Source organism: Bombus pascuorum, chromosome 3 (genome assembly GCF_905332965.1).
Source record: "Bombus pascuorum chromosome 3, iyBomPasc1.1, whole genome shotgun sequence".
In the NCBI taxonomy this organism is placed as follows: domain Eukaryota; kingdom Metazoa; phylum Arthropoda; class Insecta; order Hymenoptera; family Apidae; genus Bombus; species Bombus pascuorum.
The window spans coordinates 19260659-19279386 of NC_083490.1; the positions used below are offsets into that span (position 1 = coordinate 19260659).

At 36.7% G+C, this 18728-nt stretch overlaps 1 protein-coding gene and 1 non-coding gene across 3 annotated transcripts in view; one reads left to right on the top strand and one right to left on the bottom strand.

Annotated features, from left to right (window-relative positions):
• The window catches only part of LOC132904809 (PH domain leucine-rich repeat-containing protein phosphatase 2), an 84982-nt gene that overhangs the window by 2280 nt on the left and 63974 nt on the right, over nucleotides 1–18728 (bottom strand). For both annotated transcript variants that reach the window (XM_060955522.1, XM_060955523.1), the window contains exons 5-16: nucleotides 14573–14730; nucleotides 14112–14258; nucleotides 4789–4936; nucleotides 3337–3462; nucleotides 3081–3234; nucleotides 2933–2993; nucleotides 2486–2740; nucleotides 2209–2418; nucleotides 1954–2116; nucleotides 1582–1865; nucleotides 444–1283; nucleotides 1–241 (exon numbers count right to left, since the gene is read on the bottom strand). In XM_060955522.1, coding sequence (XP_060811505.1) covers nucleotides 1–241; nucleotides 444–1283; nucleotides 1582–1865; nucleotides 1954–2116; nucleotides 2209–2418; nucleotides 2486–2740; nucleotides 2933–2993; nucleotides 3081–3234; nucleotides 3337–3462; nucleotides 4789–4936; nucleotides 14112–14258; nucleotides 14573–14730 — 2787 coding nt within the window. The remainder of the gene's footprint in view (nucleotides 242–443; nucleotides 1284–1581; nucleotides 1866–1953; nucleotides 2117–2208; nucleotides 2419–2485; nucleotides 2741–2932; nucleotides 2994–3080; nucleotides 3235–3336; nucleotides 3463–4788; nucleotides 4937–14111; nucleotides 14259–14572; nucleotides 14731–18728) is intronic.
• On the top strand, nucleotides 3913–4033 carry LOC132905737 (U5 spliceosomal RNA). Its single transcript, XR_009657851.1, has one exon. It is a non-coding gene; the product is annotated as a U5 spliceosomal RNA (small nuclear RNA).

The following is an 18728-nucleotide window of genomic DNA, read 5'->3' on the forward strand; positions in this document are numbered from 1 at the left end:
CTTTCTCGTGCCATTTTCTTTCACGAGAACGCTTTGCCGAGCTTTGTTCGTGGCTCTGGAAGCGGCACTTCCAGACCAGACTCTACCAGTAGGATGCCTTGATTTGAAAGTACTATCACTGGCTTGATCAGACTGACCACTCGGTGAACTTCTGTCATCTTTATACGACGGACTTTCGTTTTCCTGCGTCGATCGACGGTTCTTAAAATATCTACCAGATCCATTGTGAGCTTTGTTTGACCTACACATTATAAAATCGTTCAATCTTTCCACTTACGTCTACATATGTATATTTTCTGCTAGAAAAGTGTCCTAATGCAACTGCACTGCAGTTATTATCTGTATAGGTCATCTTTTCAGTAATCTTCTCTAATTCCTCTTCGCCTACTTCCGCGAAACATTTTCTAGAATTGCTATTACGTAATTTCATACGAACTTCTCACCTATTCACTATGCTTTTCAATACGCCGTTTAAATAATAGCCTTCGTTCGCGTGACAGCAGCATGGTCCCGGTGGCTTATGAGCAGCCAGTGGCACGCAACAAGGACAAGGACATCCTGCCTCCGTTTGACCTCTGTTCTTTCCAACCGCGTGTCTCAGCTCTCTCATCAATTGATCTAGATCACCCTGATTAGGTCCTGTAAGTCGCACCACTACTATACTCAAATTGTCTTCTGCACCATATGCTTGTGCCAGATCTTGAAGCCTTTTAGCGGCCAAAACAGGACTGGCTTCCGCTCTGGCTTCTCGAACGGCTTCCTGAACGCTCAGCACCTCCCACAATCTTCTATTGCCGATTATCACAAATTCGTCGTCATCTTCTATATCTACCTCTTCAAACGTGGGATCAGGAACCACCAGAGGAAACATCGCCGCGTTGCCTAACTGATTTTTTACAGGAACTTTCTTGGGAGGTGCCAAAGTCAAAGGGCCAGCAGCTCTACAGAGAACCGCTTTTGCATCTCCTGAAGTTGCTACCTTCAATGAATATTTCGTCGACGTTTTTGGGTACGCTTGTTGCGATTGAATTCTGACAATGTGCACCAGAGTCGCGTCAATTCCATATTTCTGACCCTTTTCCTTCAACTCTCTATGGGCAGACAGTAACGTGTATTTTAAGTATTCTTTCGATGTTTCTCGTACGGTCCTCTCCTCCAGTAAAAGACGCGGGATCATTTCCTGGAGTGCGCTTGGCGCTTCCTGGTTCGAACCACCGTCGAATATACCGAATAGGCCCTCCACGTTGCAAAAGGATGGCATTCGAACTTGCGATACGTACAATCTGTGCATACAAATAACGCGATTATGTTTTTAGGAGTATCGATTTAACTTTGGATCTGAAACTTGGAGAATTTTTGTTTCCATTGTTTCAGTATATGAGAGTGTGATGCAACGTGTTCATTATATTATTATTATTGGGAAATAAAATAGTCGTAATAGTCGTTTCTATATAAAAAGAAAAGAGGGTCAACTAATTCGCGATGAACAGATAACCAACTGATTTAGATTAGTTAATATTCAATTAACTGAGAATAATCGTCACTTCAATACCCAATAAAGTTTGAAGAAATAAATATCACCTTTCTCTAGATCCTGCTGTTTCTGAAAAACCTAATCTCCACGGTTGTTCGGATCCCCTTTCTGCGGAAACCATCTCCTGTTGATGAGGATGAGAAGGTAGACTCGGTCTATTTTGTCCAGATACATCAACCAAGGATATTGGTCGTTGAGATCTATATACTTGGAATTGTCTAGGGTCGACGTGGAGTCTCGAATTGCAGGATATGTCAAGAAATTGAAGCTGTGGTGGCACTAAAGTAGCCATGTTCACCCTGTCTAGTTGATTATGAGCTAAATCTAATACCTGTCATATAATTAATACCATTTAATTAATGTAAAACGTTCCCAATATTTCATTCTAATAATAAGAAGGTCTATATTATCGGAATTACCTTTAACGATGTTGTTTTATTAAAAGTCGGACAAGTTAGGAGCCGATTGGAGTGGACACGTAACACGCGTAAATGCCGTAAATTGGCCGCATTGTCTGGCAGATATTGAAGACGATTTCCAGATAATACTAATTCTTCTAAATCAGCCCAAGAGACTATACAGCTGTAAATTGATACATTTTTAATCCTCGATTCTAATATCAAATTGAAACAAAGCATTAAATATTGTAAAAAATGAAAGCTTGTAATGTATACCTTTCTGGAAGCGTGTCCAAAGTGTTGTACGCTATATGAAGAACCCTTAAAGAAGTCAATTTCGCAAGAGTGTCCAAAGCCGTGTCTGTTAAACAATTTGCAGTCAGATATAGTTTCTCCAAGTTGTGATTGGTATGACGATTTTTGTTCCCTTCTCCCAAGTGTGGAAGTTCTGACAGTCGATTATTGGACAGATTTAGTACTTTCATCCTATATAAAAAAGATTATTATATTATTTGTATGTATACTCGTTGAGCAAATAAGAGTATGCGTGTACTTTTCGGTGTTGGCGAAGAAACTCGTTGGTAATGCAGTTAATGCATTGTCTTGCAGCGTCAAGTGAACGATGTTTAGTGGTTTCCTTGGTGGTGGAAGGGCTTGTAGTCTATTGTGAGGTAAGTGAAGGACTTCCAGTCTTGACGGCTGCGTTAGCAGTCTGTCTGGGAGGGCTGTTAAAGCGTTGTGAGACGCAAAAAGAGCGCGCAATAAGGGTAGATCTGGTATCCATTCCGGAAGTGCATCTAAATTGTTGCTAAAATAAAATACTAGAATGTATTTTTGTAATATCGTTATACAGAATACTTTATGTAATTATAACTATGTATATTTAAATATATTTATTCTGATTATAATAATTTTAACCCAATAGGTACAACGATATATTGTATAATTTCATTAAAAGTAAAATTTTATATTTTCAAATTCCTATTTCATTTTTACTTACTAGGAAACGTCTAGATGTTCAAGATTCACAGGTACGGGCTCGATAGTTAGCTTTTTTAATTCTGCAGGATAACAAATGATTTCCTCAAATAAAAATTATTTTCTGCGTTCATAATCCGTATGTGGTAAGAGAATAAAAAAGGTCTTACTGTTGTTTCCAGCAATAAGAGAAACGATATTTCTTCCGCAGACCGTCAGTTCTGTTAAAATATTTCGCGCGCAACGAACGCTCCTCAATTCTTGAAGAGCACTGATGTCCAATTTTTCAATGCTATTTTCACTGACGTCTAGATGCGTTAAATTCTTGATTAAAGAAGAAATAGAAACGGTAACGCTCATTAATCATTATGGCTAAGACTTTTACGTATATCGTAATTACATATTTATCATTATGAGGATACCTACTCCGTAATTTCCAAGTATAATGTTTCCTTTCAGTTGATTATTTCGTAGATTGACTTTATACAAATTATTCTGATTATGCTTTTCATCCTTGCAACCTTTGCTGTGGTCTGCCTTCGACAAAACGTCCTAAAAATATTCAATAAAAATTTAATGTAATTTGATTAAATATTTCTAAATTTTTTAATAACTAAATTCTTTGTTTAAGTACAAAATTTATTTTATTAAAACATAAATATTTATATTAAAAATATTAATTACAGGTACTAAATGAAACTAACAAAGAGTATTAAATATTAAAGGAAAATATTAAATATTGTGTTTAAATAAAATATAAACTACATACTTATAATTCATAAAATGTTTTGCAATTTTTATATGTATACTGCAATTTAATGTAATCATATAATATACGATCGCACTAGTATGGGATGATACGTTGTGCATGATTTATGATCAATGATCCTGAATATGCACTGGTACCTTAGTCGGCCGCTAGGTGGCTACCTAATCGATCGAGTTTCTCAAAGGTAAAATGTGTTGAGATATGCACATATAGGTAACTGAAAGCGTATTTCAACATTCTGGTTTCCCTTCAATGACGTATAAATCTTTCGCCTTTTACTAAAGATTTCCGTGGAGGGGAACGATTGATGAAGTCTATAGATGAAATTTTTGTACGACCCGGCGCAAGCTAGGTCATAATTATAAGTAAAACATAATCATCTTTGAGATTTTATATATAAACGATGTATATATACTGCAATTAGGGAGAGTGGTATTAATAAAGAAGAGATTTTTGCGAAGCATTGTGGAAAAATTTTAGTGCTTTTTTTACTTTATTTGTATTAGGAAAACTTTGTCATCATCACTCATCGCGTGAGAGTTTGAGAATTCTTTAAAAAGTAAGATCTTTCTCACAGAGTATATATAATACTTATTAAAATCAATCGACAACAATTTTTGTTACAGATATTTGTGCGAATATATTAGGCCACAATGTTACTTGTCGATGAACGAAGTCAAAGTCTATGTCTTAGATTTTTATAAAATACAAAAAGATCATCCATACAAATTATTTCACGAAATGAATAATTCTATGAGAATACGTGACTTTAAAATCATTCTTAAGTTTCTCTATGAACTTTTCAAATCATTCTTAAGCTGCTCTATGAACTTTCCAAATCATTCAGTAGTTTTTGTTTAATGAAATATAAAAGTTCTTCGGTAATTCAGGAATCCTACTAATTAGATTTCTAGAGCACATCTTTAGTACATCTTTCTTTTCTCTGTAATTAATAAATCGGAATAATTGCAGGATTCATTAGCCTGGAATTACATCTATCGCAAGAAATGTTGCCTCATCGTTCCGCGGCTGTTCAGAGTAACGGTGTCTTCGCGGGAATTTTAAATTACAAAATCCTTTAATAATTTCGTAAAATGTATTCGACATACCGTTAGCGCGAGAGCTCGCATGTTGAAAAAAGACGGCAAACTGCTGAGGCAATTTCCAGCCAAGGAAATGTTTCTCAAGTTCTTCAACTCCACGAGCTCGTGCGGCAGCTCTCTGATCCCATTACGATCCAAAATCAACTCTTTCAGGCTGCGGAAAATTATTTGCAAAGATTACCTCGATTATCATATCAACAGAATTGGATAAAATTTACCGAAAGAATATTTCAAATATTGGCGTATTATATTAAAAAAATAATTGCCTCTTATGTTTGCACTTTGTAATATTTAAATCCACCAATTATTACTGTTTAAATACGTTGATGCTGAAACCGTTTTTAAATAGTCGATATTGAACAATTTCATACTTTTTTCTCACGAAATGTTAAAGCAAAATTTTATTTTTATCGCCATAATCAGAACAGTCGATTAATAGAGATCAATATCTCTTTTTCAATGGCACATTGGCATATTGGCATTTCCGGTTTCCAGTTTTATTGGACTAAATCGAGATAAATTAAGACTGCAGCGATTCGATGTCAATGCACGTTGCACCCTCGCTGTACGGACAAACGAGTCGGTGAACCTAAACGAACGAGCCGCCCACAGGATGTGCACTTGAGTAGAAAGTTTCAAATTATGGTGAAAACCTTCCTGGCAGTAAGCATCTGTGTCATCGGATAGACTTTCAGTTTTTAAAGTAAAATCGAAATCGTTGCCGTGTTAACCGATACAGTCGAAACTAGAAATCGGATGTAATTAGTTAATTAATTAATTTACAAAATTAATTGATGCTACGTGTCGAAAGTTGCGCCGTATGTTGTAAGTGAACGTAGTTGTACGAAAATATATTTAGGAAAGAATATTTTCCACTTTCGTTCTCTTTGTTCTTTCGGAGAGTAATATTAGTATTAATAAATAGTATCGGTAAATTAATTATTAGTTTGAAAAAAGTGGAAAAAATCGATTGCTTTCAGAAATATCTGTTCTCTGTTTTAACTATTACGTATGTTGTTCCTTTCTTGATAATCTTTTGAGATTGAAGAACAGAAAAGAATATGGGAAAATTTAATTTATAGTTTTATTTGGATTTTAATCGCAATTTTGCTTCATCCCTTCGTTCTATCAGGTCACCATATTAAATCCTCTTATCCACTCCTCGAGCACGCACTTATTTCTAGAGCACGCGATCACTTCTCACCTGCTTTGTCATTCCGTATATTTCGCCTGATGCTTAAGAAGAATGGACATCCCTAAAATTCTAGAGTATCCTTTCAAACATTCTATAATGGATAGCTGAAACATTATATTCTTCTAGAATTTCTTTTACGTTTTCTGATTCTTCATTATGTATTATCGTGTCTTCTCGACCTCTTAGAACGAGGTCCATTTACTTCCACGAAGAATTTCCTCAAAGCAACGAATCAATATGTTTGTTAAGTACTCACGGATACTATACGATTTAATCTGCTGCGACTCTGAAATTAAATGCTTCAGTGTCACTGATATTTCATTTATTTAATGTTCTCTTGAAGCACTTGAAGGGTCACCATTATATGCAAATCTGGCAAATTGCATTCAACATGCTGTGTACTTTAGCAGTTTTTCAGGACATAAAATTCATGCAATTTTTGTCAGAGCTCATTAAACACTATTAGCTCATTCAATTACATATACTGTTATACATAGTTCGACTAATTTTTGGTATGCAATAAGTGGTACATTTAGATTTCACCCATTCCGAACCATTTCCTTTAGATTAATGCTAAAGCAGTTTAATCCTCTGCTGCTTTTCCCTACATTCCTACGATTCATACTTCATTGATCATACTTAGAGATCACGAATTCGATACTCTTTTCACTTGTTTTACGATGTTCTACAATTTCCTCGGTGTAATGCAGCTGCTCTCAAAGAGTGTCTCAAAGCATATTCCAAGTAATCCTCCAATAGAATTCTTCAAATCCTTCAAGATTTTTCTTAAAAATGCATATCGTGGAGATTTTGGAAATTGGAGATTTCAAGGTGTCCAGTACCAACAGAATCATCCAACATCATTCTCGATCAACTATTATAAAATCCTTTTGCTGTACCAAAATCCCATGTAGCGATATCCACTAATTTCTTCGAAATAATAACCGTTACCCTGACAGAGCTTTAAATATCTGGAACAATTCTTCAACGAAATTCTTCAACGGAGTTGTAGCATGCAAGTTACTCGATATTCTTCCAATAAAACCACCGCACAGCACTTCCTCCAACGTAGTACCACTCTCTCGTAGAGTATTTCGAACATCCGTTGCAGCTTCACACTCGAACGCCCTTCTGCTAAATAGTTGAACAGTTTCTTCCAGGCAGTCTGTGCAAATGTCACTCGGCAAGCTGTCAGTAGTTTAGGATACGATAGGTTTGCGAAGTTACAAGCTGGTGCACGCTCGCGCGAGTTCTTCGGGGTACTAAGAAGTCCGTGGCTAGTCGAAGCGTATCCAAGTTAGATCCTGTGTCGAGGAAGAAAGAGGGAGGAGACCAAGGATGGCTTGGCTGACCACTCTGACGTAACAGAAAGGAGATATTAGCTTTTGTTAGTGGTGTAAGCTGGTTTACGTTGATTCCTTGTATTCTAGCCTGACTGTACCAACAGCCAACGATTGGTCGATGGTTAACGGGGTTGCAAGGAAGCGTATACGTTGTCGGTCTGTTTACGTTATACAGAAGTTGGGAACTTCTTCGAGAACTTTGCTTTATCCACGATATAATGGTTTCGTTTTTGAATAAATTTCCAAGGGAAGATACAGATCGTACAGCTTTATCGAGAACGTTAAGCTTTAATAACGTAGTCCTAAGCTGTGGATAGGATTAATTCTAGCAATAATATTTCAAACTGATTAATAACGAATCGTGTATTTCGCTAAAATTGGGACCAGCTTTAATCAATACGAAACAGTCTGCTGTTTGATTTATATAAAAGGATTAACTCAAATCGATCAAAATGTACGCTTTCTTATGAGTGACTGTGTATATGCAAATTACGATGGCTAACATTTTGACGAGAGATATTAAATGAAATAAATAAAGAAACTAAATCTTTATCTTTGCGTTTACATTTGCTTATACATGGACTCGAGTAACGAGGGATGTGCGCTCTTTCTGATCGCACCGTCTGATCGGGAAGTAATTGCACGGTTCCACTGTTTGGCTGGCTGCATTGTTCCACGAGTGTGGCTCGTTCAGGGAAAAGAAATTCAGTGATAAGGAGCTTTTAAATTGCGCTTCTCGCGAAGGGCTCTTGTTCTCTTCGAGTTGAGAAACTTCAAGCCGTTACGTAGATTCTTCTTTAAGATCTTCTCGTTGCTACGGCCTCCCAGAGACCGCGTTGAATATTTTAAACGGCTCTTCCCTTCGGGCAAGCGAGCAGGTTGTTGGTCCTTTCGGTCACTTCTTTCTCTTTCGTCTCGTTTTCTTCTTTTACCTATTTTTCTGACGATACGTGTAATACGTAATTGCATGTTTCTCAAAGTCCTGCGCTTCTTCGCCATCATGGCAGCACAAACATTTATTAGTGGCAATTTTGATGAAATAGATGATCGTCGGAAAGGAAACGAAGATCAAACGACATCTTCTAGATAAAGTAGGTGGGTATAACGGTTAAGAAAAGAAAAATCTTGAGGATATAAAGAGGGGAAATTTCTAATAATACAATTTTTCTTTCAATAAAGAAGCACCAATGTCCATTTCACAAAAAGAAGATCAATTGCATCGTTGTTACCCTGCTACACGGTAAGACAACTAAGAGAAGCTACTTTTTAAAGATTCACTTATGCATGCATTTACAGGGGACTCGGGACTCTATTTAATATTTTAAATGATTCTTTTGTTTTAGTAAAAAAGAAGGCTGAGAAGAAGCAACTCGTTCTCTTCTTTATGATTGTATTTTCATATTTACTTAAACAGGCAAAATGTTTGCGTTGCTGTGTTCATCTAGGTGTTATATAGTTAAATAATATTTTTTAACCGTATAATGTAAACTGTATACTGTTATCGTATGAATAACGAATTAATCTAATGGCAAGTAGCGAGAAAAAATGTTTTCCAAGTTTTAGAAACCGTTAAACTTAAAATGAAAATTTCTCTTTATTTTCCTTTACGAATTATTTGTGTAATTTTAAAAATGCCTTGTGATTTTCTTTTACAGAGTAGAAAATGACAATTCTTTTTGTTATAATTTACGATTACCATGGAATGAAGAACATAGCGGCACGCATTCATTTTACATAATGCCTCGTGTACAGTATAAAATGCGGATAAGGAACCTGCTCTTTCACTTATAAATAATGAAAGAGTTCATTCACATTCTGTAAAAAGTATAATAAAAGTAATAACCAATTTAATACTTGAATGTCTCTAAGAGCGTGCTGTTAACAAATTTGATCGTGTTAACTCTGATATTAGTTTGAAATTTAATTAAATTTAATCTTTCGTTGAAGTAGAACTATAAATTAATCTGTCAAACACCGTTCCAATTTCGTTTTGAATTTTGTATCAGATTGCTGCCATTTTCTATTGAGTTGTTGTAGTAACAAGCGATTTTAATAATTAGCGTTGTTAATTACGGTGAATGGAATAGTTCCTCGCGCTACTAACAAGAAATACCCAACACGGTTGGAAACTTTTTAAAATCCACCTGAGCATAGAACTTCCTGAACATTGAGTTGGATGCAGTGAATAGTTATTATTTTTTATACTTTGAAAATAATAGCACCAAGTAGACTGTTATCGATTACAACGTAACATACTTCCTTAATGAAGAGTAGGAAAAACTAATTTACTATTAAAACAGCATTGCAACCATTCTTTAAATAACGTTGAATGTAATTTGAAGCGGACGTTTAAGCTTTCAACAAGTTCGATTGTTTTTAATAAATATTATATTATATTTGAACAATTGCATTGTATCTTTACGTATTATATGACTCATCCGCATAATCTCGTTTACATAACTACATAAATAATTTCTCTTCGTATCTTGCAGTAATTTAGCTAGAAATCATAGGATTACAAGAGGGAGGAAGTTAAAATGGCATAAATGCAAGGTCAGAAAGGGGAATCGCCATCGCAGTCTTTAATTAATAGCACGTGTACAGTACGAATATAAAATTCGAATTTTCCAACGTACAATCATTATCTATAATTTACATTAATATAATTTGTCTTAATGAAAAATTCGACAGCCGTGTCAAAGTTTTATTTACGTTAATTAATCTACAGTTTGAAATGTTCAAATAAGATACATTAATTTTCAATATTACAGAATAAAATCTCTCGAAGGAGATGAAAACCGCATTAACAAAAAAGAGGACAAAAAGAAGAAAATTTTCAATATTTTTGCAATTAACTCTCTGAATTCTCCATCGCAATTGCTTCCACATGCCACAAATTCGTCCCTCTCTCATATTCCATATCACATTCAACTATCCCAAAAGCAAATATGGGCCTCAGTGGCGGCTAGCTGATTATTGGAAAGTTTCGCATTAATTCGCGGCACGGCTCCTCTTCCTCCGTTGTTTCTGCGCCACTGCACACCGATGTACGACTTCTGGGCGTGTTGCCCAACTCCATCCCACCGACCAAGTTGGCTTTAGCTTTTGCCACTCTCTCTCTCTCTCTCTCTCTCTCTCTCTCTCTCTCCTGCAAATGCATTCTTTTATACGTGTTTCATTTTTTCTCTTTCTCTCTATCACAGTTGAACGACGTGTGTGTTTGGTAGAAGGCACGGGGATGTGTGTTAGTGGGCTCGTGCTCACACCGTAGTTCCTCTTTCTGGCGAACGTTTGGCATCCTCGTTTCCGGCCGGTGGAAAGCACTTTTCGAGAAACTTTACGTAATCTCCGACTTAATTACACGGACCCCTCGCGATCGGCTAGTCGGACGAGACGCTTTGCGCGATTTATTAACCCACCTACGCGTCCCCAGCGTTTATCTTTGCTTGGCTCGAACAAGATTTGGCGCGAATTTTGCGTGTAAAGAACGGCACGTGGAATGATATTCGATTCAGCCGTCTGTTATGCCAGAGTGTACTAAATATACGAACGATATTTATACTATCAACCGTAATGTGTCGCCAGAAATTGCTAAAAGTGATCTCATATATAGTAAACAGTAAAATGTATTATTGCCTTTTCACGAGCAATTTACTTTCATAGTCTGCTAATTCCACAAATAAATAGTACGCGATTCTTCTGATTATTAATTCAACGTTAAATTATATATTTTAGATAAATGCAAGTACCGTTACTGCAAATTGATCAAAGTGTAAATCCAGAGGCGGATAATTATACCGCTACCCTGAATTTCAATCTTGTAAAATTTAGCACACGAAAGGCGAGTAAGCGTAAATCAACGTACCATTTTACAGAATGCAATGCAACGCAACATTTCGCGAGTTTCAATCGTAGGTACGTTAATGTAATATTTTTGCTAAATTGTATCACCTCGAACTATGTATATACGGAATTATTTGTCCGCAATGGAAAATTTGATTCGGACTGTAAGGAATCACCGTGACCTTATCCATGTAAACGTAGCGATTTGCGATTTTACGTGTCTGTAATAGCCTTGCGTAACAAACTTAACTAGCCAAGTTTCAATTTCTAAATGCAACCTTCTGCTACACGCGACTTTCGTAACTAAAACAACGCCGTGTGGAGAAGCTCGTGCATGTTACACGTGCAATTTAACCTATGTTTTTGTCTCTTAGAAATTATACACGATATAAATTAATAGGACTGTCGAATAATTAGACTAGAATAACAAGAAGGATCTTTAGCTTATAATGCAAAATTATAGTTCTTCTTCTTGGAACTCGGTCTAGATTTTCTTTTCCCGACAAGTGTTTTTCTCTTCAATTTTCAACAAGCATGAATACGTGAACGTGAAAATGTATTAAATTTTAATGCAGTGCAATGTATATAGTACAAGGCCTAACACACTGCCCTGTGGAAGTCCAGCAACGATATCGTAAACACCTGAGATGCAGTTCTGATTTTTGACGAAGAATGATCAGTCTTCGAGGCATAACTTTACGAGATTATGCTAGGATGTTGGAAATTTTTCTTTGATTTTGTACAACAGGCCTTCGTACCATACTTTATTATCAAATGCTTTTTCAATGTCTAGAAAAAGCATTTTTCATGATTTCGTTTATTAATCTGGCAACTTGTTCAGCTGTCACACGCTTCTTTCTAAAACCGAATTAGTACGATGGAATTAAATCATCGAATGTTCTTACCGGACAAATTGTAAAGTTTCTCCTCGAAGTTGAAGAAAAAAAGAAGAATTAAAGTAGCAAAGTCATTACGTAGTAAAACAAAAGAAAAAAAAAAAAAAAGAAAAATGTTCTTAAGAATTAATAAATTAAGGTCAATTAGATGTTGTAATTAATAATAAAAAAAAGTCGTTCAATTTCTGTCTTTGATTCGATCTCTGTTAGAAATTTCTATATTTCACTGGAACTAACGAGGTTCGAAGCGCAGATCGTGATATCGATTTCTATTCGATTCCAGCTTTAATTATCCATCGGGTTAGGCAATTTATCTTAATTAGCACACCGTCGACTAGGTAAGGGCTTTCCGGATGCAAGGAAATCGACAAATATATATATGTATATATATACCTGATACGGCGATTCGTTCGATTAATTAACGAATAACTTTCTGTTATCATGGCGCGGAAGCCGCGTTGATTTATCGACAGATCTTTGACACGATAAACTTCGATCGTCTCTGGAAATTGAACAACTCGCGTATATATCCAACGAATTATCGTATCTCACTATGAATTTCCAGAATGGATCACTATGAATTTACAGTTTCCATCGTTTAAATGTTCACGCTAATAATCGCACATGCACATCGCGTTATCTATTTCTGTTCGACGATAGAAAGATATTTAGAATTTAAACATTTCAAGACTTTGAAAATTAACATTTCCGGGAATTAGCGAACACTTTCGTTTATTGGAAAAGAACATTTTTCAATATCGTTTTGTCGAGGATAGAACAATTATCTGGCATTGATTTATTTCTCCTCCTTTTTCTCCTTTTCGATGAAAACTGACGAAGATGAAGTTTTTAAACGAATGCAAACGGTGCGGATCGTCGTAAGCATCTTCTACTTAAGTCTTGAGATATGAAAAAGGTCGTTAAAGCTATTAACGTCAAATTCTTGGTGCGATTTTCGCTAATTGCTATAAGATTAAATGATCTTTCATATTCCTGATAAAAAATGGAAGATCTTTCTTCAACTTAGAATTTACAATTCTCTTCTTTTTTCTAAGATATTATTCGGGTAAAATTTTACGTTTGATAAGTGACTCTTCAATCACGGCTGATATGAAAAGGAGACGTCACAGACATCTTAAAATTACGATTCTCTGTATGATTGAAAACATTTCTTTGCAGAAACGTTCTCTCCGTTGAACAGGAATATCCTTCAATGCCCCAGCCATGCTATTCCACGTCAAATCGTGATTCGAGAAACCTCATATTTCTTAGTTTCTTTCACGCTGTTCAGCATTTATCGATAGATCTGGTATATATCGGTTGCATGAGAAATCAATTTTACCAATTCCAACGATTTTTAGAATATTACGGCATAATCCCTTAAAATCGTGGAGATGTTCTGTACCACTTTTTGTATAAATATCTACAAGTTTTAGTGCCATACTTTTCCAATTCCTTCTATCGTTAAATTAATAATGATGCGATCAAAATGTTTACGACGATAGTAATATTAATTTATCGATTAATAGTAACTGACCTACCGCAGATACGTAAGATGGAAGTTAAATTGCCAGGAAATGTTCAATTTGAAATTAACAGTGTTTCATAAGATAATAAAAAGTTTAATGTGAAAAGGCATACTAAATTACCTAGAAACGTTCAATTAAAAATTGATGATAACGATAATGTTTCATAGCATAACAAAATTTCCGTAATAAGTAGTTTACTTTGCTCCCTGCTCTATGAATAACGTACAAACTTCGCTAACAATTCATGAATATCGTTACGCTTTTATAACTAAGAATTATGTGAAATATAAGAAAATTATGAGCGAAAATTCGGTACTATCATTTTATTATTCTTCGTCTCTTCGTAATGCTGGTAACCAGCCGTTTCTTTGTAATTGTTCGATCGACTCTGAATAATTTTTTATCAACTATTCCGATTTACGAAAAAATAATTGCTTAGTAAGAAAAGACAGTGCAAGGGATCGCATATCTCTCGTAGCATGTTTCCTAAAGCGATAAATCTGGTAAAATTGACTCTACATACTTGATAAGCTGGCTTATGTCGGCCGGAATTTTCTCGATTTTGTTGTCTGAGAGATTGAGGTAGGTCAACCCCGTAAGCTCCAGTAATTCCCGTGGTATTCTCCTCAGCTCGTTGCACTCCAGATGGAGGATATGAAGTTTCGGGAACCTTCGTTATAAAAAGAAACTCGATCAACTTGACTCCTCTAGCGATATCAATAAACTATTCGTTTCATCGATTGTATTACTTTCCGAGTAACTTTATGATTAATCAATCGGACACCTGATACGAATGGAAATTTCTTAATAATAAAATCTGTAGATTTATAAAACACATGTTCGTTATTATTCATTCGATATTCATTATTCGTTATATATTAATTTACGATATAGTTGACAGAATGCAGGATGGGAAACAGCAATAATCGATTTCAACAGCGGCATTAGCAAAATTAGTTTCCGTACAGAATGTTTACGTCATACCTGTGCAGTAGTATCATATTGTTCTTCGTGTTCGTAAGTTGATTTTGGCTCAGTATTAGCTCTTCTATCGCTGGGAACGCTATAGCACTGTCGGGAATCCTTGACAGGCCCCCGTTGCTAAGATCCAACTGTTTTGGACCCGTTGACAATTGTATAGCCTGCAATAACGCATGTGATATAGCGCGTTGTCAATGTTTCGTGAAGTTACGTGTTCAAGTATACTTTGCCAACTTGGAGAATCAATGTAAGCGACAAGTCGTTAGATTATATTATGGATTCGTATTATGTTAACAGTTCTTGCAAATTTATGTCGCGTAGATCAATTAGTATGTAACGCTGAAAGAAAAGAGAAGACGCAAAGAGAAAACGCGGGGTTAATCGTTGTGTTATATTTTTCCTACAACCGTATACAACTTTTATAAATAATAAAATATTTAGAACAATATGTATATTCGATGGACAAGATTGTACGTTTCAAAATTTGAACATCATACAATGTACGTTTCTTTTCTATCGTCTAGATACGAGCAAATAAATTCCATTACCTCGGACTCGAGAGAGTCCGCGTCGATGACGTCCCTGTCAAAGTCACGTTCCTCCATAATGGCGACCAAATCCCCGAGATACACCATTCTTCGCGTATTCATCAATTTCTATGTTAATTACGGATCGTACACACGCGTCTCTATTACATCGGATCACTGGCGTCAGCGTATACTTCACATCGTGCAGTCACAGATTTCTAGCTTTCATCTTGCGAAGCGTTCGTTCCCGGAAAATCGCTCTACGTTCCTTTTAACGAAATGCCATTTGCATCAAAATTGTCCTACTTTATTTTACTAATTGATCACCGATTAGTAATTAGTTATTATCCATAAAATTTTCCAATATGTATTTTCGTCCAGGCTACGTCAACGTCGAACGATCATAAATATAGAAAAAAGAGTAATTATATTTTATATGAAATTATCAGATTCGATCTAAATATTTTAATACGCTAAGCGTTAAATATTCTTACGTCAATGGAATATTGGAATAATGTATCATCTACACGAGACAATCTGCGTTGACGTCAAACGATAAAGTTGGCGTTATAAATGTATCATAAAACTTGCTACGTCTAGTCTCATGGTCAATAATCGTGAAACTTAGAGAGTGAAAATTTTATGCCACGCTGTGCTTAAGTCTGGCTATAAGTTCGTCGCTAAAAGGAAACAGATAGTAGTAAAAAGTTTCACGTAATTGCAGAACAAACCGTCGGTGAGCATGAATTACGCGATCAATGATAAGCGTAGTTCTCACAGTTCGCGATATACCAATACTTCTTATGAGAATGTGGTTTGCATTCGCGTGCAACTATGTTTCGCGATATTTCTTTGCCTTGATCTCCTTAAACGGAGTTGGGTATTAATACAAACAGGCGTTAACGTTAAATTTATATAATACAAATAATTTAGGAAATGAATTCAATTATCATTATGTTACGGAATAGTTAGTATTATCATTGCAGGAATACGTATAAAGGTTTAAATCATTGAACATCTATGTAACAAAATGGCTAGCAGGCATCCTTGTAATTCTGCCATTACAAGAAAGTTTAAAGAAGTAAATTTACGACGACTGTTAAAAGCATCGTGATAAAGTTTTCGATAATTAAATGAGACGCGACGTTTCGTTAAGAGCTTGTTTGTACAACAGCTTTATAGAGAGTGGTGCTCAGCATTTAGTATTCGAATCAACGAAATCGTGCATAAGACACAGCGAAATCGTTGCTGGAACGCTATTATTGCACACTTGGTCGCGTGTTAATGAATCGTCCGTCGCGATGATTAAATGTGTACTCACGAACGCACAATAAATTGAAACGATAAATGTGAAAATTAACATTACGCCACCGTAAAAAACCACACAAATATAATTTAAACGGATAATTCTATTAAGCGAAAGAGAGGTGTTCTTTATTGTTATTCCATCTGGTATTCAGAAGAATCAACGTAACGAGGGATTTTAGTATTATGTTACTAAAAAATCGTTTCATTCTCAAAACTTGTGCTTGCCCGACGAACATCCCTGCAATAGTCATCGGTTTTCTCCGCGATCTAACATCGCAACCATCTTCCTCGCGTCATTTTCGAGCAGAATCGCGCGCGACATCTTGTCATCGCGAACAGGCAGGCTGAGAAATGGCACACGTATCGGTTGGTTGACACACGGAGCCGTGTAAACGAGAAGGAAACGAGGCAAAACGTCGTCGTTTCTAGCTAACGGACGCGTTTCGTGTGTTGCGCATAACACTGTGAACGCAAGAGAGAAAAAACGAAGCTAAAGAAGAAGGAGAAGAAGAAAAGGGAAGTTTCGCGTGTCCACGTTCTCCTGATGGAGGCTAATGACAGAAGCAACTTTTTCTTGCCAACTGCCAGAGCAACTTGCGACGCTATAGCACGCGATAAAGCGGCTTTCAATACACGGCGGAAAAGTTGGACGATTTGGATCGATATTCGTCCCGTGGGACGTGCTCGTCTAATAAATTTTATTAATAGAGATCGGCCCTTTTGCTGCGGCTCCCAGTCACATGGAATTACTCCCATAGGTATCGAAACGAAAAACACGTATCGCGTATCAATTTCACTCTGAAAAGTCTTTGCGTGGGAATCGGCGAAATTCTACTCGCGTCAACGTCCACGAGACTCCACTTTTATAGCTTTCATGCCTTTACGAGTTTCTCGCGAAACCATCGATCGTCAATTGCCAAATCTATCGTCAGGAAAATTAATACGAATTTATCGAACGACGCGATGTTTGTATTTCTTAGAAGAAAGAAATTTCTTCAGACTTTAGACCGACCCGAAAGATTTCACTCTGCTTCACCTATTATATCTTTCAGTCGCGTATATTGGTCTTCGAAACGAGTTGCGGCTGATACTAAATTAATTTCAAAGATTTCACCGCGCTCCATCCATCCATCATCGTCTCTAAGTCATAGCCGCGTACATAGCCCGGCGAATGAAGATAAGGATATCTGTAATGAACTACCTGCGAGAAATTAGAGGGCTCGCAGACTCGAAGGCAAGAAAGTGATTAAGGGAAACAACCCCTTCTATGGTTCCGTAATTATCGGTTATCTCTGTCGGGGTTCGTATTATGGTTATTGTTGCCATAACTAATCAAATTAATGCGCGGAGAGCTTGCGTTTGCGAAATTACGCAACGATAAAGCTCATTCGATCGAGAGCTTTCGCGAGTGTAACGCGAAGCCAGAAAATAACGGAGCCTATGCTCGTTCTGACGCAACATCATCGTCATCCTCCGCCACCGTCTTATTCTTTGGCAGCTGAGTAGATCGTTGCGTGTGTACCGCATCACCGGTTAATTAGCGAACGCTAATTAGAAGATACTTTAACGCGTCTGCTGAGATTCGCCTGTTGAATGTTGCAGAAGGTTCATTAACTATCCTGTTTATTTTAGAAGACAGTTATATACTTTGTGCGTTGTTTCAGAGATATAACGTCTAGCGGTGGTTTTAGTATTTTCCTGGTATTGAAAAATGCTTTGCTTTTTATACAGGATGTTACCGAATTAATTGAAATTTGTATTAGAAAATGATTAATTTCTTGATTATTTAGTGGTGCAAGTTCCACTCTTGCTCGCAAAATCACTTTACAGCGCCTTTCCATTGTCACCAGCAAACCACATCATATTCCCCGTGAGAGGACATCTCGCACAAGCACACGAAGATTACTCGAAAATCAGTTTAACAAGATTCCCTGTCACTGACCAAGACACATTAAGCATCCACGTCATCGTGTTCTTTTCTTCTTCTTCAAACTCTCACACTTTCAGCTTCATTATCCACCGAGATCAATTTCCACCACTCTCCGTCTCATCCACATTTCGCTTCCCTTCCGCCGCAATCAGCTCTACACGGCCATTAGACGCATCCTCGTTGGCCGACATCGCGTTTTACACGAAATTTCGCAACTCTGTCGTCCCAAAATTTCGTTTCCGGGCCTAGAGAACGTTGTTTCATCGTCTTTGAACGCGACCACGGACCGTCTCGTACAGTCGCCGGATGCAGAGCATTATTCATGACTGAGGACAGGATCGTCACTGAAGAGGCCATCGAGCCTGTCGCGTGTCTTGGTCGCATGTAAACCGGA